Source organism: Alexandromys fortis, unplaced genomic scaffold, assembly GCF_014885135.2.
Source record: "Alexandromys fortis isolate MF-2015 unplaced genomic scaffold, M_Fortis_MF-2015_v1.1 scaffold_41, whole genome shotgun sequence".
NCBI lineage: Eukaryota > Metazoa > Chordata > Mammalia > Rodentia > Cricetidae > Alexandromys > Alexandromys fortis.
Window position 1 is genome coordinate 651,479 of NW_026067923.1, and position 20,151 is coordinate 671,629.

The window sequence follows — 20,151 nt, forward strand, 5'->3', positions numbered from 1 at the left end:
TAGAAGTAAGAAAAATTGTTCAATCATATTCAACAAAATAAGCAGTCATTAAAAGAAAGTTAAACATTCCAGAAAAATGTGCAAAGAGCATGAGAAGGCCAGGCAAACTCACAAAAGAGCAAGTATTCTTGACTAATAAACACTTTTTAAAAAAATCTTAAAAATCACAAAATATTGAAATTAAAAATTGGCAAAGATTAACTACTGTAAGAGACGCTGAAGAAATAGAAGGAATGAGCCCGTTAAATTGTTAGCGACCTAAGAAGAAATCTGGGGGCAGATGCAGCTCCCTTTGACTGAGAAGAATTGTCACTGTTCTTGCTCACATAAGAAATAAGCAAACAAAAATACCTACCATTTTTACATCAGCAAGAAAGCTGTGTCAAACACAGAAGCATGTTTTTAAGGAACTACGGCAGACACACATGAAGTATGATGCAATCATTAAAATGCTATAGAACAACATTGACATGGAAAAGCACTGCAGCATTTAAATAAGAAAAACTATTCAGGGGCCAGGCATGAATCCCAGCACTGGGGAGGCAGAGGCAGAGGCAGAGGCAGAGGCAGGTGGATCTCTGTGAGTTCAAAGCCAGCCTGGTCTACAGAGTGAGTTCCAGGACAACCAGGGCTGTTACACAGAGAAACCTTGTTTCAAAAAAAAAAAAAAATCAAAAAACAAAAAGGAGAAAAAAAGACGAAAGAAAGGAAAAAAAGAAAGGAAAAACAAGAAAAGAAAAGAGAATATTCAGGGGCTGGCCTAATGACTCAGCCGGCAAAGTTGACTGCCTCCAAGTCAGAAGACCTGAATTTGATCTTCAGGACCCTCAACGTGAAACTCGTGCAAGTTATGCTCTGGCTTTCACATTCATGTGCATGCACGTATGTATGTACACACAAATCTTTAGAAGTTAAGAATATTCAGGACCTGCATGATTCAAATTTTGGGTTTTTTTGTCAAAACATAGATGCAATATATATTCAAACATGTGTTGGGGAGAAGTAAAATGCTAGATGCCAACTTTTAAAATTGTTAGCACACTGTGAGCTGTGGATAGCAAACCCTGACTACATTGCTAGGGATGAGAGCCCATCCTGGGGTTCATCAGATGATTAAATGGAGAGCCCTGTTATCTCCAGAGAGATTATTCCAGTATGTCAGGGACAGCTGCACCCCCATGGTGTTACGCAGAAACAAACTCAGTGCCCATCAATTGATGAGGGACTAAAGGAAATGCGACTCGTCCATACATATTAATGCTATTCAATCACATATAAAAAATTCTATCATTTATGACAACATGGATGGAGCTAGTAATCATCAAGGAATAAGCCAGGTGTTGAAATCCAGAGATGGTTTGACCTTGTAGATGGAACATGGGAGAGACCTCATAGATGTTAGAGAGTAGAATGATGGTTACCAGTGCTGGGGCAACAAGGAAGGGGCCGGAAACCTGGTAGGTCAATGGGAACTAAGTCATTGTAGACTGAGTAACAAGTTCTGGTGTGGTTCATGAGACACTTTGGATGGTGGTAGACTATACAGTTCCCAGAAGCTAGGAGAAATGGTTTTGAATGGTCTCCTCAGAAAGAAAGGTCCAAGGCTTGAGTAGATACATATGTGCAGGCTGGAGAGACGGTTCATCAGAAAAGGACTTTCCATGCAAGCCTGTGGACCTGAACTGGATTTCTAAGACCCACTGAGAAAGCCTGAGGCAGGCATACACGTCTTTAATCCCAGCATTTGACAGTGACATGGGGAGTCTCCCAGAAGCTCACAGGCCAGCTGGTCTGGAGCATTCACCAAGGCTCAACAATAGAGATCCCTGCCTCAGCAAGGCAGGTGGAGAGAACCAACTGCCCGAAGCTGTCCTCTGATCTCCATGTGTGCACCACGGCACCTCCTAAACATGCAGTAAAACATCTAAGTGATCCTCACATGGATCTAGATATTACTCAATGAACACGTATACAAAAACATCACACAGCACTCCACAAATCTTTGCAATTTATGCATCAATTTAAAAATAAAGTTTAAAAAAAATGGTGGCACTGGATGGTGGAATTACAAATGAATTTACCTTCTTATTGGTTTTTTATATTTGCTAAATTTCTACAAGGGAAAAAATGGGTTGTAAAGCAGAATCCTGTCTTTCTATGATTAGTATATGCCTAAAAACATAAAGAAGCCTGTCACTTTAAAGAGAATACTTTGGTTCACCTACAACAGAAAGGACAGGACATACATTTTCAGCTTAAAAAGTAAAATAATTATTTCCTTGTATATGTTGTAGTAGGAAGTCAGTGGGGTGATTACCAGGGCACTAATTTTAAATTTCCCCCTGCTAAACAAAAAGAATTCATAACACTTTTCTGTAATACCAGAGGTTTGAAAGAATTCTCACTGGGTCAAGCAATTAGTAATAAAGGTGACAAACCCACAGTAAAAGCGGTGGAAAGATATTGACGTATCTTGAGGCAGGCCTCTGCTGAGTTCTTTGAACTGAAAGCAAAGAATGGATTTTTCTGTGTGTGACTCAGTTTCCAAATGGACCGTTAACACATGAAAAATGAAAGCTGTGCCTCCCCCGGGAAGTCACAGTATGTCCCTCCCCCGAAGCACAGCCTTGAGTACATCAGGAGCACCTGGTATGTCTCACCACAGAGGCCACTACTGGGAGCTTGAAGGTCCTTGCTCCCTCCCACAGACAAGCACTAAGGAAACTGGAATGTCAAAAGGCAGGACTGTCTTTTCAGTGGAAGAGATGTAGAACTTGGTTTTCCACCCAGAAGCCTGGGGACAAAGGTAGTTAATAACCTAGTGATTTATGGTATCTGTTGGGTGAGGCCATACCAAGATCCCACAGGCAGGATTGGAGGTGGCTAATAGTCTAGATGACCTTTGCATGATCTGTACTGCCAGGGGCTCTCCCAGACTCCCACACCCAGGACAAGAGGTGGCTAAACAGCCCAGATGACTTCTACGCTATCTGTATGACCTAGACCACTCCGGATCCTTCTCTAGCCCTTAAGATAAAACATGTAGCCTCTCTGTAGAACCCATCTTCATGGAAGAAGGCACACACTTTGCAAAGAGTTGCTTTGGGGTAATCACGCCTCCTTGTGCACAAGGGATTGTGTTACACAAGGAGACTTTTTTCAAACTTGCACCATACTTAAATATGCCTAAAATAAACTCCTCAGGATCAGGGTAGTTTGAATCTGGCTAACTAAGGCATGTTGAGCCCGTTTTCCTTCTTGCCTCATGCAGACTGGCACTCTGCTGGCCTTGGGGGTCACAGAGACCCCCATAGTCACAAATGAAATGACATCACGGCAAGGGCAGCTCTGGAATCATAAGAACCTCCTAACAGGGTCTATAGCTGGGAGAGTGGTCAAGGTGTTGACAGACTGTGCGGACCTGGGAAAGTTTCGCCTGCTCCTGGATTAGTTGTGTGGTAAAAAGCTAGATGGTGGGGAGCAAAGAGGGGATGTGATCTAGAAGGCTCAGGAGGATCGCTGTTGATAACAGACTAAAGGGGCTGGGGCAGTTAACCTGAGCCAACACCAACATCAGCACTGACTCCCGTAGGGTCACACAGTCTCTGTGTCATAGCCCTCAGTGGCCTGTCTGTCTTGAGGAAGGGCAGAAATCTCTCCTGTCTGGAATCTCTTTAGACTGTGGAAATGTAGTGTTTGCACTTACATCTGATGCCAGCAACCACTAGCCTACTCTTAGCAAGCTTATGCTATCCTTGCGATCCATTCTGTGTGCCTGGAGATGTTGATGCCACAGTGCCTGTGGTGGAGGTCAGTGGACAATTGGTGGAAGCTGGGTCTCTATTTTGCCATGTGGTCCACATGTGTGAATGACAAATTGAAGATTCTCTTTTCTCCTTGTGAGCTGAGGGGATTGAACTCAGGTCTTCAGGTTAGGTGGGGAGTGCCTTTACCTGCAGAAGGACCTGTTTATTTAGGTTTTTAAAAGTGAAGTTCCAGGCGGTGGTGATACACACCTTTAGTCCCAGTACTTTGGAGGCAGAGGCAGGTGATCTCTGTGAGTTTGAGGCCAGCCTGGTCTACAGAGTGAGTTCCAGGACAACCAGAACTGTTTCACAGAGAAACCCTGTCTTGAAAAAACAAAAACAAACAAAAAAAAATGTGAAGCTACTTTTAAAAACTTAAACAAATCATACCTAGATGATTTGATCTGGCCTGACCTTCAATTGATTACATTTTAAATGGTAGTTTGTGCTATTATGCATAAAGACTGGCTATTAAACGTGTGTATATTTAGAATCATTGCTGTACTACTGTGTATATCCTCCACTCTGAGACACATTGTTCTAGATAAAAAGAATCTGGCATGGCAGAAGTGCCAAGGGAGAGGTCACCCTGAGCCCCACTGTGGCTGTGGGACCAATAGCAGAAGCGTGGCTCTGTGAGGTCACCTGAAGCACTGCAACCGAAGTCCCCGGGCGAAGCAGCCAGCTTGGTATTCTTTCCCATCCATGACTGAGGGGACCGTCTCTGTGTCCTCCACTATGACAGCCATCTCACTGTCTCGCTTCCCCAGCATGCTCCGGTCATTGATGTTGGCAGAACCTAAACGGAGAAACAACAGAAGTAGACAACTTCTCCTAACAGCCACTGCCAATGGCTGACCCTTGCCCATGCTTCCTTACTCTCAACACCCCAATTTTGTCAAAGATATCTAGGGAAGATGTCATTTAGAGAGGTAGGGGCCTCCTCTGGATTAGCCCAAGCAAGACCTTTGGTCATTCTAAAGCAGCCTAGAATCATAATGTCACCATCTTTATCAGTGATTCGATTAGGAGATGGCCTTGACATGGTTCTAGACACGTCAAGCTTCCAAGGGGCTTCTGAGAAAGCAGAACTTTATACCATCCCTCCATCCTTTAGATATTGATGTTAGAAGATTCATCTACAGCCGGCTTTCAAACATGAGGGCTGAGCCAACAAGAATGCTCACAGGTTTGAGAGATGGCTTAGCAGATACTGATGTTTCCTGCTCTTGCTGGGCATCCAAGTTCCTTCCCAGCACCTGTGTCAAGTAGCTCAGAACATTCTGTAACTCTAGATTCAGAGGACCTTATGCCTTCTTCCGGCTCCAGGGACACATAAATGAAAATGATTATTTAAAAATCCCTACAAAATATTGTGGAACAAAACTAACTAGAAGCTGGGCGGTGGTGGTGCACGCCTTTAATCCCAGCACTTGGGAGACAGAGGCAGGCAGATCTCTGTGAGTTTAAGGCAGCAAATTCTAGGACAGCCAAGAACAGCTAAGGCTACATAGAGAAACCCTGTCTCAAGAAGAAAAAAAAAAAAAAAAACCTTTAACTAAGAAAAGATGTGTTACATTTGTTTAACTATGTAAAGATGTGTTGCTGTTTACCTTGCCTGACTAAGTAGCACCTGATTGGCAAAAAAAAAAAAAAAAAAAAGCTGAATGGCCAATAGCTAGGGCTGGGTGGGGGTGGCAGACAAAATAAGAGAGGAGAGACAAGGAAAGAATGAGGGAGAAAGTGAGGGAGATGAGTAGGGTTAGCCAGGCAGCCAGACACAGAGTAGGACACACAGAAGGAAAGAAAAGTAAAAGGCCCAGAGACAAAACAAAAATGAAGAGAAACAGATTAAATTAAGATATAAGAGCTAGTGGGACAAGCATAAGGCTGAACATTCATAACTAATATTAAATCTCCATGTTATGTTATAATTTGGGGGCTGGCAGTCCAAGAAAGCCTGTTACAACAAAATCCGGAAGACTCTAAACTAGTTAACGCTGGAGCTTTCTTGTTTATGAAACAATGTATCCTTATTGTTTCACACACTTCCGGTTTCTACCTGCATCTCAAAGGAAGCTGGCTAACTCATGAAGGAGAGTTCAAAGAAAACTGGCACATCAACTGGCTCAGTACAGAAGTTGGATTTTTGTTCTTGTTTTAAAAAAAAACAAGAACAAAAACCAGAACAGTCTTTCTAGTCTTCAGGTTGCACAAGGAATATTAAATGCCAGGCATGCGTTCCCAGTCAGTGTCTAATCTGAGTTACAGTCTGCCCTCGATGTCTGCAGCTCTCCACCTCCGCTTGCGTGGCAGGCTGTAGCCTTGGTATCACCGTCCCTCTATTTTGAAACCTCAGTTGGGGCAGTAGTGCTTTTAATGGCAGCACTCCGGAGGCAGAGGCAGACAGACTTCTGTGAGTTCGAGGCCAGCCTGGTCTAGAAATAAAACCTCAATTCCCTAAGGATGTTGACTTCCCCTTGGCAAGGATGAGTCTTTTATTTCAGATGTGTACAGTGCACTCCTTCTTATTGCCTGATTGCTCACAATAGATTAATGTGGGTCGTGGAAAGTCATGCATCTGCACTAATTAGCTTTAGCATTACACCATGAGGTTTGCCAGCTTTTTTCAGTTAAAATATAATCACACGATTTCCCCTCTTCTCCTTTCTTCTTCCAGCCCTTCCATGCCCCTTATTGTCTTTTCTCAAATTTATGTCCTCTTTTTAATTGTTATAGATGCACATAAATGTAACAATAATGATACTGTTATATGTATAAATGCACAAGTACAGCCTGCCTAGTCCATTTAGTGTGACTTGAATGTATATGGTCCTGAGGCTGACCTTTGGTTCTGGGTAATTAAATGGGGGGTTCATCCCTTGAGACCCTTTCTCCCACCATCCGCATTCCTTAGTGGCCTGCAGCTCTTTGTTCAGGGGTGGAACCTTCCTCGTTCCGCATTAGTTGTTGTACTTGCTCAGATCTTTAGCCAGTCATGTTGGTGCAACCAGGGCTGCAGGTGGGGAGAATTTGCTAGAATGTGGCATTTGTATCCCTCTGTCTAGCTTAAGCATTCCTTCCTAGGTGCATGAAGGGAACTCCCTGTGTTTCTTTGAGACTTCACACTCTTCCTGCTCCAAGCAGATACCACTCAGGGACTGGGTCTGCAGGATTGGGTGGTGCTTCTCTAGCCAAGATCAGAACCCTGTGGGTGGGAGCCAGACCGGAACCTCCACATATGTATCTATTAGCCCCAAATCCATCCATCCCATTGCAGCAGCCCTGAACTCCCAAGGGCGGGAGTATACTCCTGGCATTGTGAGCTGAAATGTTAGAGACAGGAGTAGGTGTTGTCTGTACAAGCCAGAGAAACAGGCCTGGCAGGAATGCAAGATTTTGTGTCTCTCATCCTGACTACTAGACTGGAGAAACAATGGATGCCAAAGAAATGGGAATTCCCCCCAGAAATCCCATGCTGGGAGAAAAAAAAAAAAAAGAGTGGGGCAGACAGGAACCTGTCTCCTGGCAAGAGGTTTCACAGTTGTAACAACTTAGCAGAGGACCTCACAGCAGGAGAGTGAAGCCCACAGTGATGGGTTAGTGCTGGGCAGGACTGCACTGGCGTCCTGGAGGGCACTGCTCAGATGGCCATAATTTTAGCTCTCCATTCAAACCTCACAGTCTTAGTGAAAAACCCTGAAGACAAATGTGGGGGCTTCATTGGGTCTCTTTACCCTCTTTTCCCAAGATGGCCACATTGAAGAATCTCCTTTATTTTTTTCTGTTTTCCATTATTGCCTTGCTGAAGATGTGTGGCTTGGGACATAGGCTGTGATAAAATGAGGACTCAGTTCATGTCCCCAGAACCCATGTAAATGCTGGGCAGGCATGACGGTCCACCTGCGATCCAGTGTAAGGTAGGCAGAGATGGTGATTTCTGGAGCAGGCTCACTAGCTAGTGTTGGATTTTCTTCTACTCTGGCCCCATGCTGGGAGCCAAAAATGTCTGCTTTTTATTCTTTTCTTTTACTCTTAGTTCTTTTGGAGGGCATGCAACCCAGCTCCCAAATAAATCACACGTGGATACTTATTCTTTCTTAGCTTGGCCTGTTTCTTGCCATCTTAAGTTAACCCGTCTACTTTCTGGCTGGTGAGTGAGAACTGTATTCTGTCAATCATATTTCAAATAAACGCTGATTGGCCAGGCAGGAAGTATAGGTGGAAAAACCAGACAGAAGTAGAAATGATACAATGAGAACAGGAGAATTCTGGGAAGGAGGAAGTTGATTCCCCCCAGTCCTGTGCAGACTACTGAGGAAGCAGGATGTGACCTGTCAGCTGAAAAAGGTACTGAGCCATATGGCTAAAATAGATCAGAATAATGGGTTAATATAAACTACAAGAGCTAATAGGTATCCTGAGCTAATGGGCCAAACAGCGTTTATAACTCATAGAGATCTCTGTGTGATTTTCTTTGGGGCTTTCTGGCTGTGGGGTACTGGGCAGGACAGAAACCCCAACAAGCAGGCCCAGCTCATGTTACAAATGGCGCCCACGTGGATAACTGTATCCAAAGAAAGCCTGAGAAAGCTTGGTAAAGAGTAGAGTAAAGCTTTTGGTTTTCAGCCATATCAGGAAAAAAGCTGTGCTGTTTTAAAATGCCAGCTTTCTGGGCAGTCCTTCCAGGGAAAACTCTGACTCTTTCAAGCAGGCTGTCCTGACTATGGAGTTATGGATACACTGTTGCAGCTTGCTTCCTGGCAAGGACCTTGAACCGCCATAGGAGCTTTTGAGTATTGTTTATGGACACAATGTTGCAGCTTGCTTTCTGGAAAGGACCTTGAAACACCATAGAATTGTGGCAAAAAAACGGCTACAGCTGCTTCCTCCACCATGAGGGTGGAATTTCATAAAGCTAAGGAATGGGCTGGATCTAGTAGTCAAAGCCACTGCTTTAATCCTCTCCATATTCCTTAGCAAATTAAAGACACATGTGGTCAGAAAAAGAGAGATATACAGTAAAGAGAGATTCAAACAGGAAGAAAACCTCTAAGTGGTTTATACAGTGTATTAAAAATATATACAGGTTAAAGGTTAAAGTTCTCAAAGTAAAAAAAAAAGAAAAGAAAAGAAAGAGAGTAGCTGGTTTTGGTGGTGCAGGGTGCAGGTCAGTAGGATTTGCCTGGGAGGCAGAGACAGACAGATCTCTGTAAGTTCAAGGATAGCCTGGTTTACAGAGAGAGAGTTCTAGGACAAAGACACACAGAGAACCTGTCTCAAAAAGCCAAAAGTTAAAAGTAAAAATAAAAGAAATAGAGATTAAAATAAAGCCACATAAAGATGTAAAATACACAGAGAATCTTGATACTGTATGCTATTATGCTCTCTTTAAATTGTTTGAATGCTGAGGAAGGAGCAATAGCTACTAAAAGATATTTGCTTATAAATGCTGCAGAATTAATCCAAGATAGGTATTTTGAAAATAGCTTGACTTCAAAATTGAAGTCAAAAGGTATGTTACTTTGGAGAAAAGATTTTGCTTTTGTTTCCATAGAAAATGAGAGGCTGTGGATTTGTTCAGAGTTAAGAAAAATCAGCTTTGATCAAGGAAGACCACCTGAGAAATCTCCAGCAGGAATAGATGGCCCAAATGTCTGAGTTCTTCATCCAGAACCAGTTCAAGACTGCTGCCTGAGATGATCAAGACTCAGGATACTTCAGTCAGGACTGGATCATAACTCTAAATTTTCTTTAAGTCCCCATAAGATTATCAGCGCCCCCAACCAGATGAAAGTAGCCTGGAATACTACGCCCACATTCCCCAAAAATGGACTATGGATATTTTCCTTTTTTTTTTTTTTTTAAAGAGGGGGAAGTGGTGCCGTAGAATTGTCTGTAATCTGTCGATCATGTTTTAAATAAAAGCTGATTGGCCAGGCAGGAAGTATAAGTGGGAAAACCATACAAGAAGTAGAAATGATACAATGAGAACAGGAGAATTCTGGGAAGGAGGAAGTTGATTCCTCCCAGTCCTGCACAGATCACGAGGAAGCAGAATGTGACCCGCCAGCTGAAAAAGGTACTGAGCCATATGGCTAAAATAGATCAGAATAATGAGTTAATAAAAGTCATAAGAGCTAATAAGAAGCCTCAGCTAATGATCCAATCAGTTTATAACCTAATGTAGACTTTGTGTGATTTTCTTTGGGGCTTGTCGGCTGTGGGGAAATGGGCAAGGCAGAAACCCCAACAAGCCGGCCCCATTCATGTTACATCTGGCTTTGGACTTTTTCCTTTTCTTCTTTTTATTTTACTTTCACCCTTACTCTGTGGTTGGCTATATGGCTGGGGAGCTGGCCCCTGATGGCCTCCTCTCCTTGTTCTTTCTTCATTTCTTCTATTTCTTCTCTCTACCTGCCAATCCTGCCTATCCTTTCTCCTGCCTCGCTATCAGCCATTCAGCTCTTTATTAGACCATCAGGTGATTTAGACAGGTGAAGTAACACATCTTTACATTGTTAAACAAATGTTCCAGAGCATAAACAAATGTAACACACTTTAAAATAATATTCTACAATGAGCTAGGCTCCAAGGAAGCAGAGGACCCCGCATCAACATACGAGGTGGAAAGTGACACACAGTCAAGACACATATGTGATCCTTCACACACACAGACACTCATACTCAGATCTTAGACAGACTTAATACTGACAAAGAAATTCTGATAAGTGCAAATTTTATCTCCAGTCTTGCTGTTAAACATTCCTATGTTCTGAAAATCAAATTCAGAAAAGGAGTCGCAGAATTGGGGCATTCCTCATTTCTACATAAGACGAAGAGGAAGGAGGAATCTGGGGTACATGGAATGGACTCAGGTTCTGGGTGCCTTTTGAAGAACACAGAGCATAGTGAGGAGACTTCTGACCCTTCAGAGTTTGCATCACTGATAGTGAATATGCACTGTGTCTGTGCACTAACTAATATGGAACTGACTTGCTTTTATTAAGTCATTGCCTAGATCACTTTAAAACCATTTCTGCGTCTGTTATAGGAAACTGGGCATTTTCAATATACAGCAAAATGCAAGAGAGTATAAGAAAACAAACATCAAAACAATGATAAACCACCACTGAATCTATCACCTAGGCCAGGACAACAGGACCCCTCCCCAAACCTCTTCAGTGCCTTCTCGCATGTGCCCTTCCCTCCCCAAGGAAGGCTTGATGGTGCTCTCCATGTTTATCAGGCTGTGCCAGTCTGGGTCTTTTGAAGAACTATTACCGTGCCGTTCCTATATGAACAAACACGAGTGTCTTCTATATATGGCCCTGGGTGTTCTCTCCTGGCACTGCTATAAATTCCCCTACCAGCTTCCTAGGAGATTTGCCATTCTTCATTTGAAGGTGTTTCTTGCGGGTTTTAAAATTTTTATTATGTGGTGCATATGTGTACATGTGGTCTGGGGGGGGGGGCATGTATATGTGTGACGGGTGTCCACTGAGGCCAGATGCATCAGATCTCCTGGAAGTGCAGTTACTGAGAGCTGTTCCATGTGTGTGCTGAAACTGAACCCAGGTCCTCTGCAAGAGCAGCATTCACCATCAGCCGCAGAGCCACTTCTACAACTGTTCCTTATGTGTTTTGAAAATTAAATGTTTTGTGAATATCTTCCTTAACATTTGTGACTTTTTATTCCCTTTACATTATGATTATTACTTTCAAACAAGTTAATTTCTATTTTCTCATCAGCAGAAAATATCCCAAGAACCAAAAGAAAAGAAATAGGAAAAATGATTTGGTGAAAAGGAAGGAGGATGTGAAGGAGCAAGCTGATGGGCACCACACTGAGGGCACTCCTGTGCTGTGGGACAATGGTCTGTATACTGTCAATTATATTTTAAATAAGCACTGATTGGCCAGTAGCCAGACAGGAAGTAGAGGTAGGGCAAGGAGAACAGGAGAATTCAGGGAGAGGATGCAGTATGTGGCTGTGACCCAACCACAGAAGAAACAAGAGGTGACTGACTGCCTCACCAAATGAGGTACCGAGCCACGTGGCTAACATAGACAAGAATAATGGACTAATATAAGTTATAAGAGTTAATAAGAAGTCTGAGCTACTAAGCCAATCAGTGTGTAACTAATGGAGAGCTCTGTGTGATTTCTTTGGGACTTAACAACTGTGGGAACCAGGCAGGACAAAAACCACAGACAAAACTCCTGAGAATTGATGAAGGAAATTGTGACGGAGCAGGTGGCTGTGCAGGGAGCAGCTGAAGGACACTGCGGGAGCACAGGCTCTGCCCTGCCTACTGCTGAAGAACCTCCAAAGGGACTTAAAGGAGGTGGTTGGTGAGCAGACTGAAAACTTTCAAATCCCTCATCCTAAAGAGGAGCCACAATCCACCCGAGCCACTAAGGAGCCGTGGGCCTAAAGGTAAGTCCCTCTACCTGGAGAGGACTGTGTTTGATCCCAAGGGACCGATGCACCTGCAGGCCTGTGTCCACCGCACTGGGGGAGACAGGTCCCAGAGAAGCGCCCAGCCTTGAACATGTCTGTGTTCTCAGTTCCAGGATTACACTGGGGAATCAACCGAGGCCTCAGCGTAAACAAACTTAAGAAAGCAACAAATTGGAAATGAATATGCTTTTAACAAAAAAGAGGGCAGTTCTTTGCAATCGTAGAGAAAATAAAAATAGCAAATCGGAGAGTGGTTACAGTTGAAAAGAAAGGAACAGCCCTGTGAGATATGCAAACAAAAGTGTATAAACAAAGATAGAACTGGAAATTATGTAATAAAAGTATGCTAAGATCTAAAAAAAACAAAAGATATTAGCTTACATGGTTCAGATAAACAACTCACATGACTGAAATAAAACCACACTGCACGTCAGCAGGTTTAGACTATAGCGTTTCATGAAGAACTATGGCTATTCCTTTCTCTTGTTTTATATTAAATGTTTCAGATGTCTGTGCATATTTGTGATTTTTCTATTTTTTCTTTTATTGAAAATAGTCCTCTTACATACATATATTCTAATAATATTCTTCTTCACCCAACTCCTCCCACCAAAATCCATACCCGACCTCTGATTTGAAGACAAACAGACATTTAAAAACTAACAATAAAATAAGATAAAGCGAAACCAAATGAAGTAGGACAGAAGCCAAAGAAAAAGCTCAAGAAACGTGCACAGATGCAGAGACACACGTTTACACATGGAGAAACCACAAAACCAAAACCTGTAAAATATAGAAAAAGGAACCAGAAGCTAAAATAAAAGTCCTGACAAAGCATGAGACAAAGCGCCTCCTGATGTGCTGGCCATCTACTAGGTGCCCAGTGAGACTCTGCCAGAGAAAACTAATTGCTCTGGGCTAGGGCTGTGGGCTTGTGTTCACTTTCTCTTTCAGTGCTGGGACCCAGCTGGCTCAGACCTGCACAGGCCAGCGCATGCTGCCAGTGTCTCTGTGCACTCACGTGTATCAGTCCTGTGGAGTCTGGAAATCACTGTGTCCTTGTGTCCTCCGTCCCCATTGACCCTTAACTATCTTTCAACCTCCTCTTCTGCAGGGGTCCCTGAGCCTAGAGGGAGGGGCCTGATGGAGACATCCCAATTAAGACTGAGTGTTTTAGTGTCTCTCATTGTCTGCACATTGTCCAGCTGCAGGAGGGAGTTTATAGCAAAATGTCACTAGGTGTCATTTTACTGCCATGGTCATTTATCAGAACAGTTGTATTTATCATCAGATGTTTCTCTCCTGACCGCCTGTTCCCAAATACCCACTGGTCACTTCCCAAATAACTGACTCAGAGACTTAATATTACTTATAAATGCTCAACCATTAGCTCAGGCTTATTACTAACTAGCGCTTATATTTTAAGTTGACCCATATGCCTTATTTATGCTCTGCCATGTGGCAGTACTGTTATTAGCATGACATGTTCATCTCCTGCTCTGCCTGCATCTGGCTGGCAACTGGTCAATCAGTGTTTTATTAAACCAATTCGAGTGACAAATCTTTACAGTTTGTTCCACAGCGAGTATGTGGTTTTGCCCTAACTCCTATCTAGTCTTAGGTTCTTGGCTCCTCAAGCAGCCTTGGATATGCTTCTTTCTCATGGAGTGGGCCTTAAATCCAATCAGATATTAGTTGGTTATTCCCACATGCTTTATGTCACTGGTGCTTGCCTTTTTCCTCTGGCAGCATGCAGAGTACCTTCCAGTACCATGAACACTAGTCCATAGGGCTGAAGGCTCTAGGAAGGCACCAACTTGACTTTTCCTTGTTCAAGGAGTTGTGTAGTTGTTATGTTCAGCAAAAGGGCTTTATTATCAGTTTGTAGAGACCAATCAACAGCCTTGGCAATAGCCTGGGTTGTTTGAGGGTTCTCATGGGCCAAAAAAAATCAACTAAAAGTAACTTATTCCCAAAACTAGAGGCTTCATTTGATGGTGAGAGATGCCCGGTTGGGGTTCCATTTTCCCCATTATTTGGATTTTCAATCAGATCACCTTCATATGTGAACAAATTTTGGAAACTTTCTAGTGTATTAGGTTTCCATAGTATCCCTCAAATGGCCCTAGTTTTAGGTGTCCCTCCCTGTATTCCTTCCATCTCCATCTCTTTCTTCCCTCCTCATTTACTCCTCATTCTAGTCCCCCACCTTGTCCATCCATAATGATGTATTTATTTTATGATCTTTCCTTTCCTCGGGAGATCCATCCCTGCCCTCTAGCCCTTTACTCTGTACCTAACTTCCATGGTTATATGAATTGTAGCCTGCTTATTGAAGACTTAACAGCTAACATTCACTTATAAGTGAATACACATTATTATCTTTTCGGATCTGGGCTACCTCACTCAGGATGATTTTTTTTCATCTCCATCCATTTATCTGGTTTTATGTTGAGGTCTTTGATCTATTTGGAGTCATGTTTTGTTCAGTGTAATAAGTCTCTATAGAGCAATGATTCTCAAGCTTCCTAGTGATATGACCTCATACTGTGATGACTCCTCCCCTTAACTATAAAATTATTTTCGTTGCTACGTCACAATTGTAATTTTGCTACTGTTATGAATCATAATATAAACATTTGTGTTGTCTCATTGTCTTAGTGACACCAGTGAAAGGTTGTTCATCTCTGGGGGTTGTGACCCACAAGTTGAGATCAACTGCTGTGGTTCTCACAATCTTACCTGTGCTGTGACCCTTTAATACCTCATGCTGTGGTGACCCCTCCCCTCGACCATAAAATTATTTTCATTGCTACTTCACAATTGCAATTTTGCTGTTTAAATCATAATGTAAATATCTGTGTTTTCTGATTGTTTTAAATGACACCTGTAAGAGAGTTGTTCAAACCTGGGGACTGTGATCCACAAGTTGAGAACCATTGCTTTTGAGTAACGGACATTGGGATAGGATGCTTTCTTAAAAAACTGTTGGGCACAAATATTAAAAGAATCAATTTCTCTAGTCTTTATCCCTATGTATATATATATATATGTATATATATATATATATACAGATATTCAAGCTATTTTTACATGTATATTCATACATGTATGAATCTATACACATATATGTACACTGATCTGTGTATATTTTCTTGCTTCAGAATTACCCTTTTCCCAAAGAATATTCCAGATAAGGCATCTCATTTCTGCTAGTTATGAGACTTTTTTTTTTATTTTCTCAGTGAGGCTAGAGATGAAAAGGGCATATAATTGTCAAAAAAGTGTCAAAATACTTCATGGCATTTAGCTTCTTGAAGACTAGGGAATTAATACAGCTGAGAAGCAATGTTTTGTTTAAAACAGATGAGCAGAGTTCTTAGCAGTTTCATGTACCATCTCTACTGGTAACAAAGTTCACACACGCACAGACACGCACACATAGACATGCACGCAGGCACGTACACACCGACCACTCAGTTTTCAGAGCGATTATATGCTGGCTAGTTTTATGTCACCATGACACGAGGTAGAGTCATCTGAAAGGAGGGACCTCGATTGAGAAAACGACCCCATAAAATCTGGTTGTAGTGAGTTTTCTTGGTTAGTGATTGATGGGAAGGCCCAGTCCATTATAGGTGGTGGTCCTGGGTCTGGGCATCTAGTCCTGGGATCTATAAGAAAGGAGGCTGAGCAAGCCATGTTGAGCAATTCAGGAAGCAGGCAGCACTCCTCCATGGCCTCTGAATCAGCTCCTGCCTTCAAGTTCCTGCCCTGTTTGAGTTCCTATACTGGCTTCCTTCAGTGATAGACTACAATGTGGAAGTTTAAGCCAAATAAACCCTTTCCTTCCCAACTTGGTTATGGTGTTTCATCACAGCAATAGAAACACTAGCTAGGGTGGGTTATTAATTTTCTGTATCTCATCCACTTTTCCAGTAATTCATGTGACAATATTAAATGAAAAACAGTCCAATGATGTTAACGCAGGATGTTCAGTGTGTCTGAAACCGAAGGAAGCTGGATGTCCACCCCTCTGTCCCAGAAGTTCCAATCCAGCATGTGCATGCCCCTCTCCTGAACCAGTGAGAGAAGGTAGCATATAGAAGTGCACCTTGTATGATTCGAGAAGGACCTTGATCTTAAAACAGGGCTATACCATTTCACTAAAACACAATGCTTTCTCTACCTCCACCCATATCAGCAAAGCTGACAGTTCCACACTATGACTGAGAGTATTCAAAACATAAACATTAGAAAACATACTGGTATGTGCACCGACAGTAAGTCTTTAGCATCCTTCTGGCCTGATTGATCCCTGACCCTGGATCTGTAGAGGAGGTCAGATGATAAACACAGACCACACACATCATGCTTGAAATACTTTCCTTGCTGATTTCCTCTCCTCCCAACCCCAGAAATCTAGGCACTTGGACTCAAATAAAAATAAGGGAGTAATAATGAATTAATAAAATGAGGGCTAGTGCCATGGCTCAGCACTTGCTGCCAAGACTACAGATTGGAGTTCGATCCCCAGGACCCTCTTGGTGGAAACTCATTTAAGCTGGCCTCTGACTTCCACACAAAAATGCCTAGCATGCACAACGTCAATCATCCAAACAACCAAACAAAAAGTAAACATTTTTAAAAGGATCCGTGAGATCAGGCAGATGAATGGCTGTGTGGCCTCAGCCCCGCTTTAAACACTGTGACATGCACAAAGTCCCGCCATTGTTCTAGATCTCTGGTTCTGTATAGAGTAAAAATCAAAGGCAACAAAACACAGGTCAGCAAGGATGCAAAAGAAAACGACTGTCTCCGAAAGAGTTTGGGTGTTACATGACAAATCTCAACAGCCAAGGAAGCATGGGAAAGCAGGGCCAGTTGACAAGAAGCACGGCACAGCCCACACACTTACCAATAATAACCGTGTTGTCATCAGCAATGAGCAGCTTGCTGTGGACATAGATGAGCTCGGTGACCAGGTTCCCCTCCAGCTCTGCGTGTGTTCTCAGGCCACAAAACGATATGTAGTTTATCCACTGATTACCAACTGCAAATCAGAAAGAAAATGCGAAAATCAACATGACCATGTCCAACAAAGGCACACCAACGTTGACTAAATAATCTACCACTTTAAGCAGGTTATTTATATACAATCTATAATATCTTTGGCAAAATTTAACCAGGACATTTTTATGATGGAAGGAACTAATATTGATAACTGAATGAGTGTCCTAGTCTTATGAGGTTGCTGTGACACAACACCCAGAAGCCACTGTGGGGAGGAGAGGGTTTATGTGACTTATCCTTCCACGTCACAGTCCATCCCTAAGGGAGGTCGGGGCAGGAACTCAAGGCGGGCGCTTAAAGCAGCGACCAGAGGAACGATGCTTGCTAGCTCGCTCCCTGGCTTGTTTCCTGCTCAGGCTTAGCTCTTTTCCTATCTATCCCAGAAGCACCACCCAGGGTTGGTGCAGCCTACAGTGGACTGGGCTCACTACATCAATTACAGTAAAGGCCCCTCATAGATCCGTCCACAGGTCAACATGAGGTGAGCAACTCCTCAGTTAAGATTCCCTTCTTAGATGACTCTAGGCTATGTCACCAAAGCTGACTAGGACAGTAAGTACCATTAAAGAAAATAATACTTCAGTGTCTTCTGTCTTTGGCTGAGGCAATCTAGAAATGGACTCCGATCTGAGCATGTCACAATTTGGTGAGTTAAAGAGGAGTGGAGGCAGAAACGACAAAACAAGATCCCAGTGTCACAGCTGCACTGTCTCAAATGACACCTGTTGGCAGTTTAAGCGGGAGCACAAGGGCCTGTCAAGATCACTGAATGTAGCATAGTCAGCACTAGATGGCAGTTAAGTTGGCCGAGGGCATAGAAATGTTGCCAGTTACATAACCCTCCCCCAGGATGGGGAGGAGGGTTGGGAGCTGTTGGCTTCATGGCCTGGCTACTCACAGCAACTGTAGCTACCTGGACAGGAAGGGGACCTACCAGCATTCCGTTATAGGTGGAGGAAGGTCTCATGAGAGCTCTGTCTTCCCTGAAAAGCTACTGGCACTTACTGGTTGCTGGAGAAAGAGAAGCCATTTTCATCAGTGGTGTAGCCACTGCATAGTTGCCTATGTTCCTGCCAACAATGCTAATTAATTTCAATGAGTCACTAAAAATCTAATATGAAAGCAGGAATGGGATTGGTTGGGGAGGAGGAGATGAGCGAGGGTAATAAAAGGTGAAAACACATTATATACATGTATGCAATTGTCAAAACTCTCCCGTCCAGATCGCTAACATTAGGAAAAGGAAATGTGCTTTATTATGTTCGACACGGGGAGATCCTTGTGTGGAGCGAAAGGTACCAGGCTTGTTCTGTAAAATAGCTGCTCGCTCGTCTTGCCATGAGACAGGGACTGCATCCCGCATTCCACACCAAACTATAGTTAATACCATGGTCTGAGTGTTCACCACAAGGTTTCATGTCCCCTCCCTCACAGTTAGACTCAGAACAAAGGGAGAGGGGCCAAGCTGTCATGCTTTCAAACAGAAGGAAGATTGGAGACTGTGTCGTAGGAGGTTAGGAAATATAGTAACAGACCCAGCAGTAACTGATTTTTCTTTTGCTGAGCTTCTCATTTGTTACTTATTTTGTCTACTTTGCCATGGATGCTCTATTAAGTGCAGGTATCTTGGGAGGAAATCCATTCCTAAGTGCACAGGGAGTTCTTCCCTGAGAGATCACCTTCTCAGATGTACACAATGATCTCAGAGCCCTGGCTGCCAAAAGGGGCTGTGTCGGTATATTGGTGCTTCACATGTAAAAGACCTTTCTGCAAGGTCTAGAATCATTTAGCACTCACAAATTCCACACCCCACATGTTAATGTTACATTAGAACAATCTTTATGTCCCAGGTGTGTTTAACCTGCAGCCAGCAGGTTACATGAGCCCTAGGACAGCTATGAACAAGGCCCAACACAAAAATCAAAACCATACATAAAAACACTAGGGTTCTTTTTTTTTTTTTTGTAGTGAGGGACAATTTTTGTAACTTAATATCATATTTCTTGAGCATGAATTTTGCAGATGACTGGACCCAGCCTGGACCATTATTTCCTTTAGAAAACCTCCTCTGGCCAGGCAATGGTGGCACATGCCTGTAATTCCAGCACTCAGGAAGCAGAGGCAGGAGGATCTCTAAGTTCCAGGAAAGCCAGAGCTACAAGAAAAAAATCCTGTTTGGAATAAAAACAAAAAACAAACAAAAATCTCCTCTGATTCAAAAGAAGGGATTGTGTCCTCTTTGAAGTCCTTTATGTCCATAAAATTCTGGGAAAATATTTCTAAAATTCCTAATTTTTATAGTCTACATTTCTCTGTCACCATCACTGCGCTGCACGTCACCATCACTGCGCTGCACGTCACCATCACTGCGCTGCACGTCACCATCACTGTGTTGCACGACACCATCACTGTGTTGCACGTCACCATCACTGCACTGCATGTCACCATCACTGTGCTATGTGTCACCATCACTGTGTTGTGCATCATAAGTGCTGTGCTGCACAGCTTGACGTCATCATCATTACTCAAGGCCATGGTGCCTGAACTTTGGATTTCTCTCTATCATCTGGGCTTGTGACCCAGAGTATAACATTTTAAGATATAAAGCAGATTTTCAGTGGAACCATAGAGAAAAGCCTTTGCCAAAGCACATTTTTGTTTGTTTGTTTGTTTGTTTTTCGAGACAGGGTTTCTCTGTGGCTTTGGAGCCTGTCCTGGAACTAGCTCTGTAGATTTTTAAGCAGGGATTTTCCTATTAAAAGCTCCCAAGCTATGTTAAACAGAACTACTCAGTGTACACAGGTGTAC

The 20,151-nt window shown here is 42.9% G+C and overlaps 1 protein-coding gene across 4 annotated transcripts in view; it reads right to left on the reverse strand.

Moving 5' to 3' along the window:
• Pld1 (phospholipase D1) overlaps positions 1-20,151 on the reverse strand; it is a 217,470-nt gene that overhangs the window by 9,263 nt on the left and 188,056 nt on the right. For all 4 annotated transcript variants that reach the window (XM_050142099.1, XM_050142100.1, XM_050142101.1 and 1 more), the window contains 2 exons: positions 17,189-17,323; positions 4,452-4,605 (listed from right to left, as the gene is read on the reverse strand). In XM_050142099.1, coding sequence (XP_049998056.1) covers positions 4,452-4,605; positions 17,189-17,323 — 289 coding nt within the window. The remainder of the gene's footprint in view (positions 1-4,451; positions 4,606-17,188; positions 17,324-20,151) is intronic.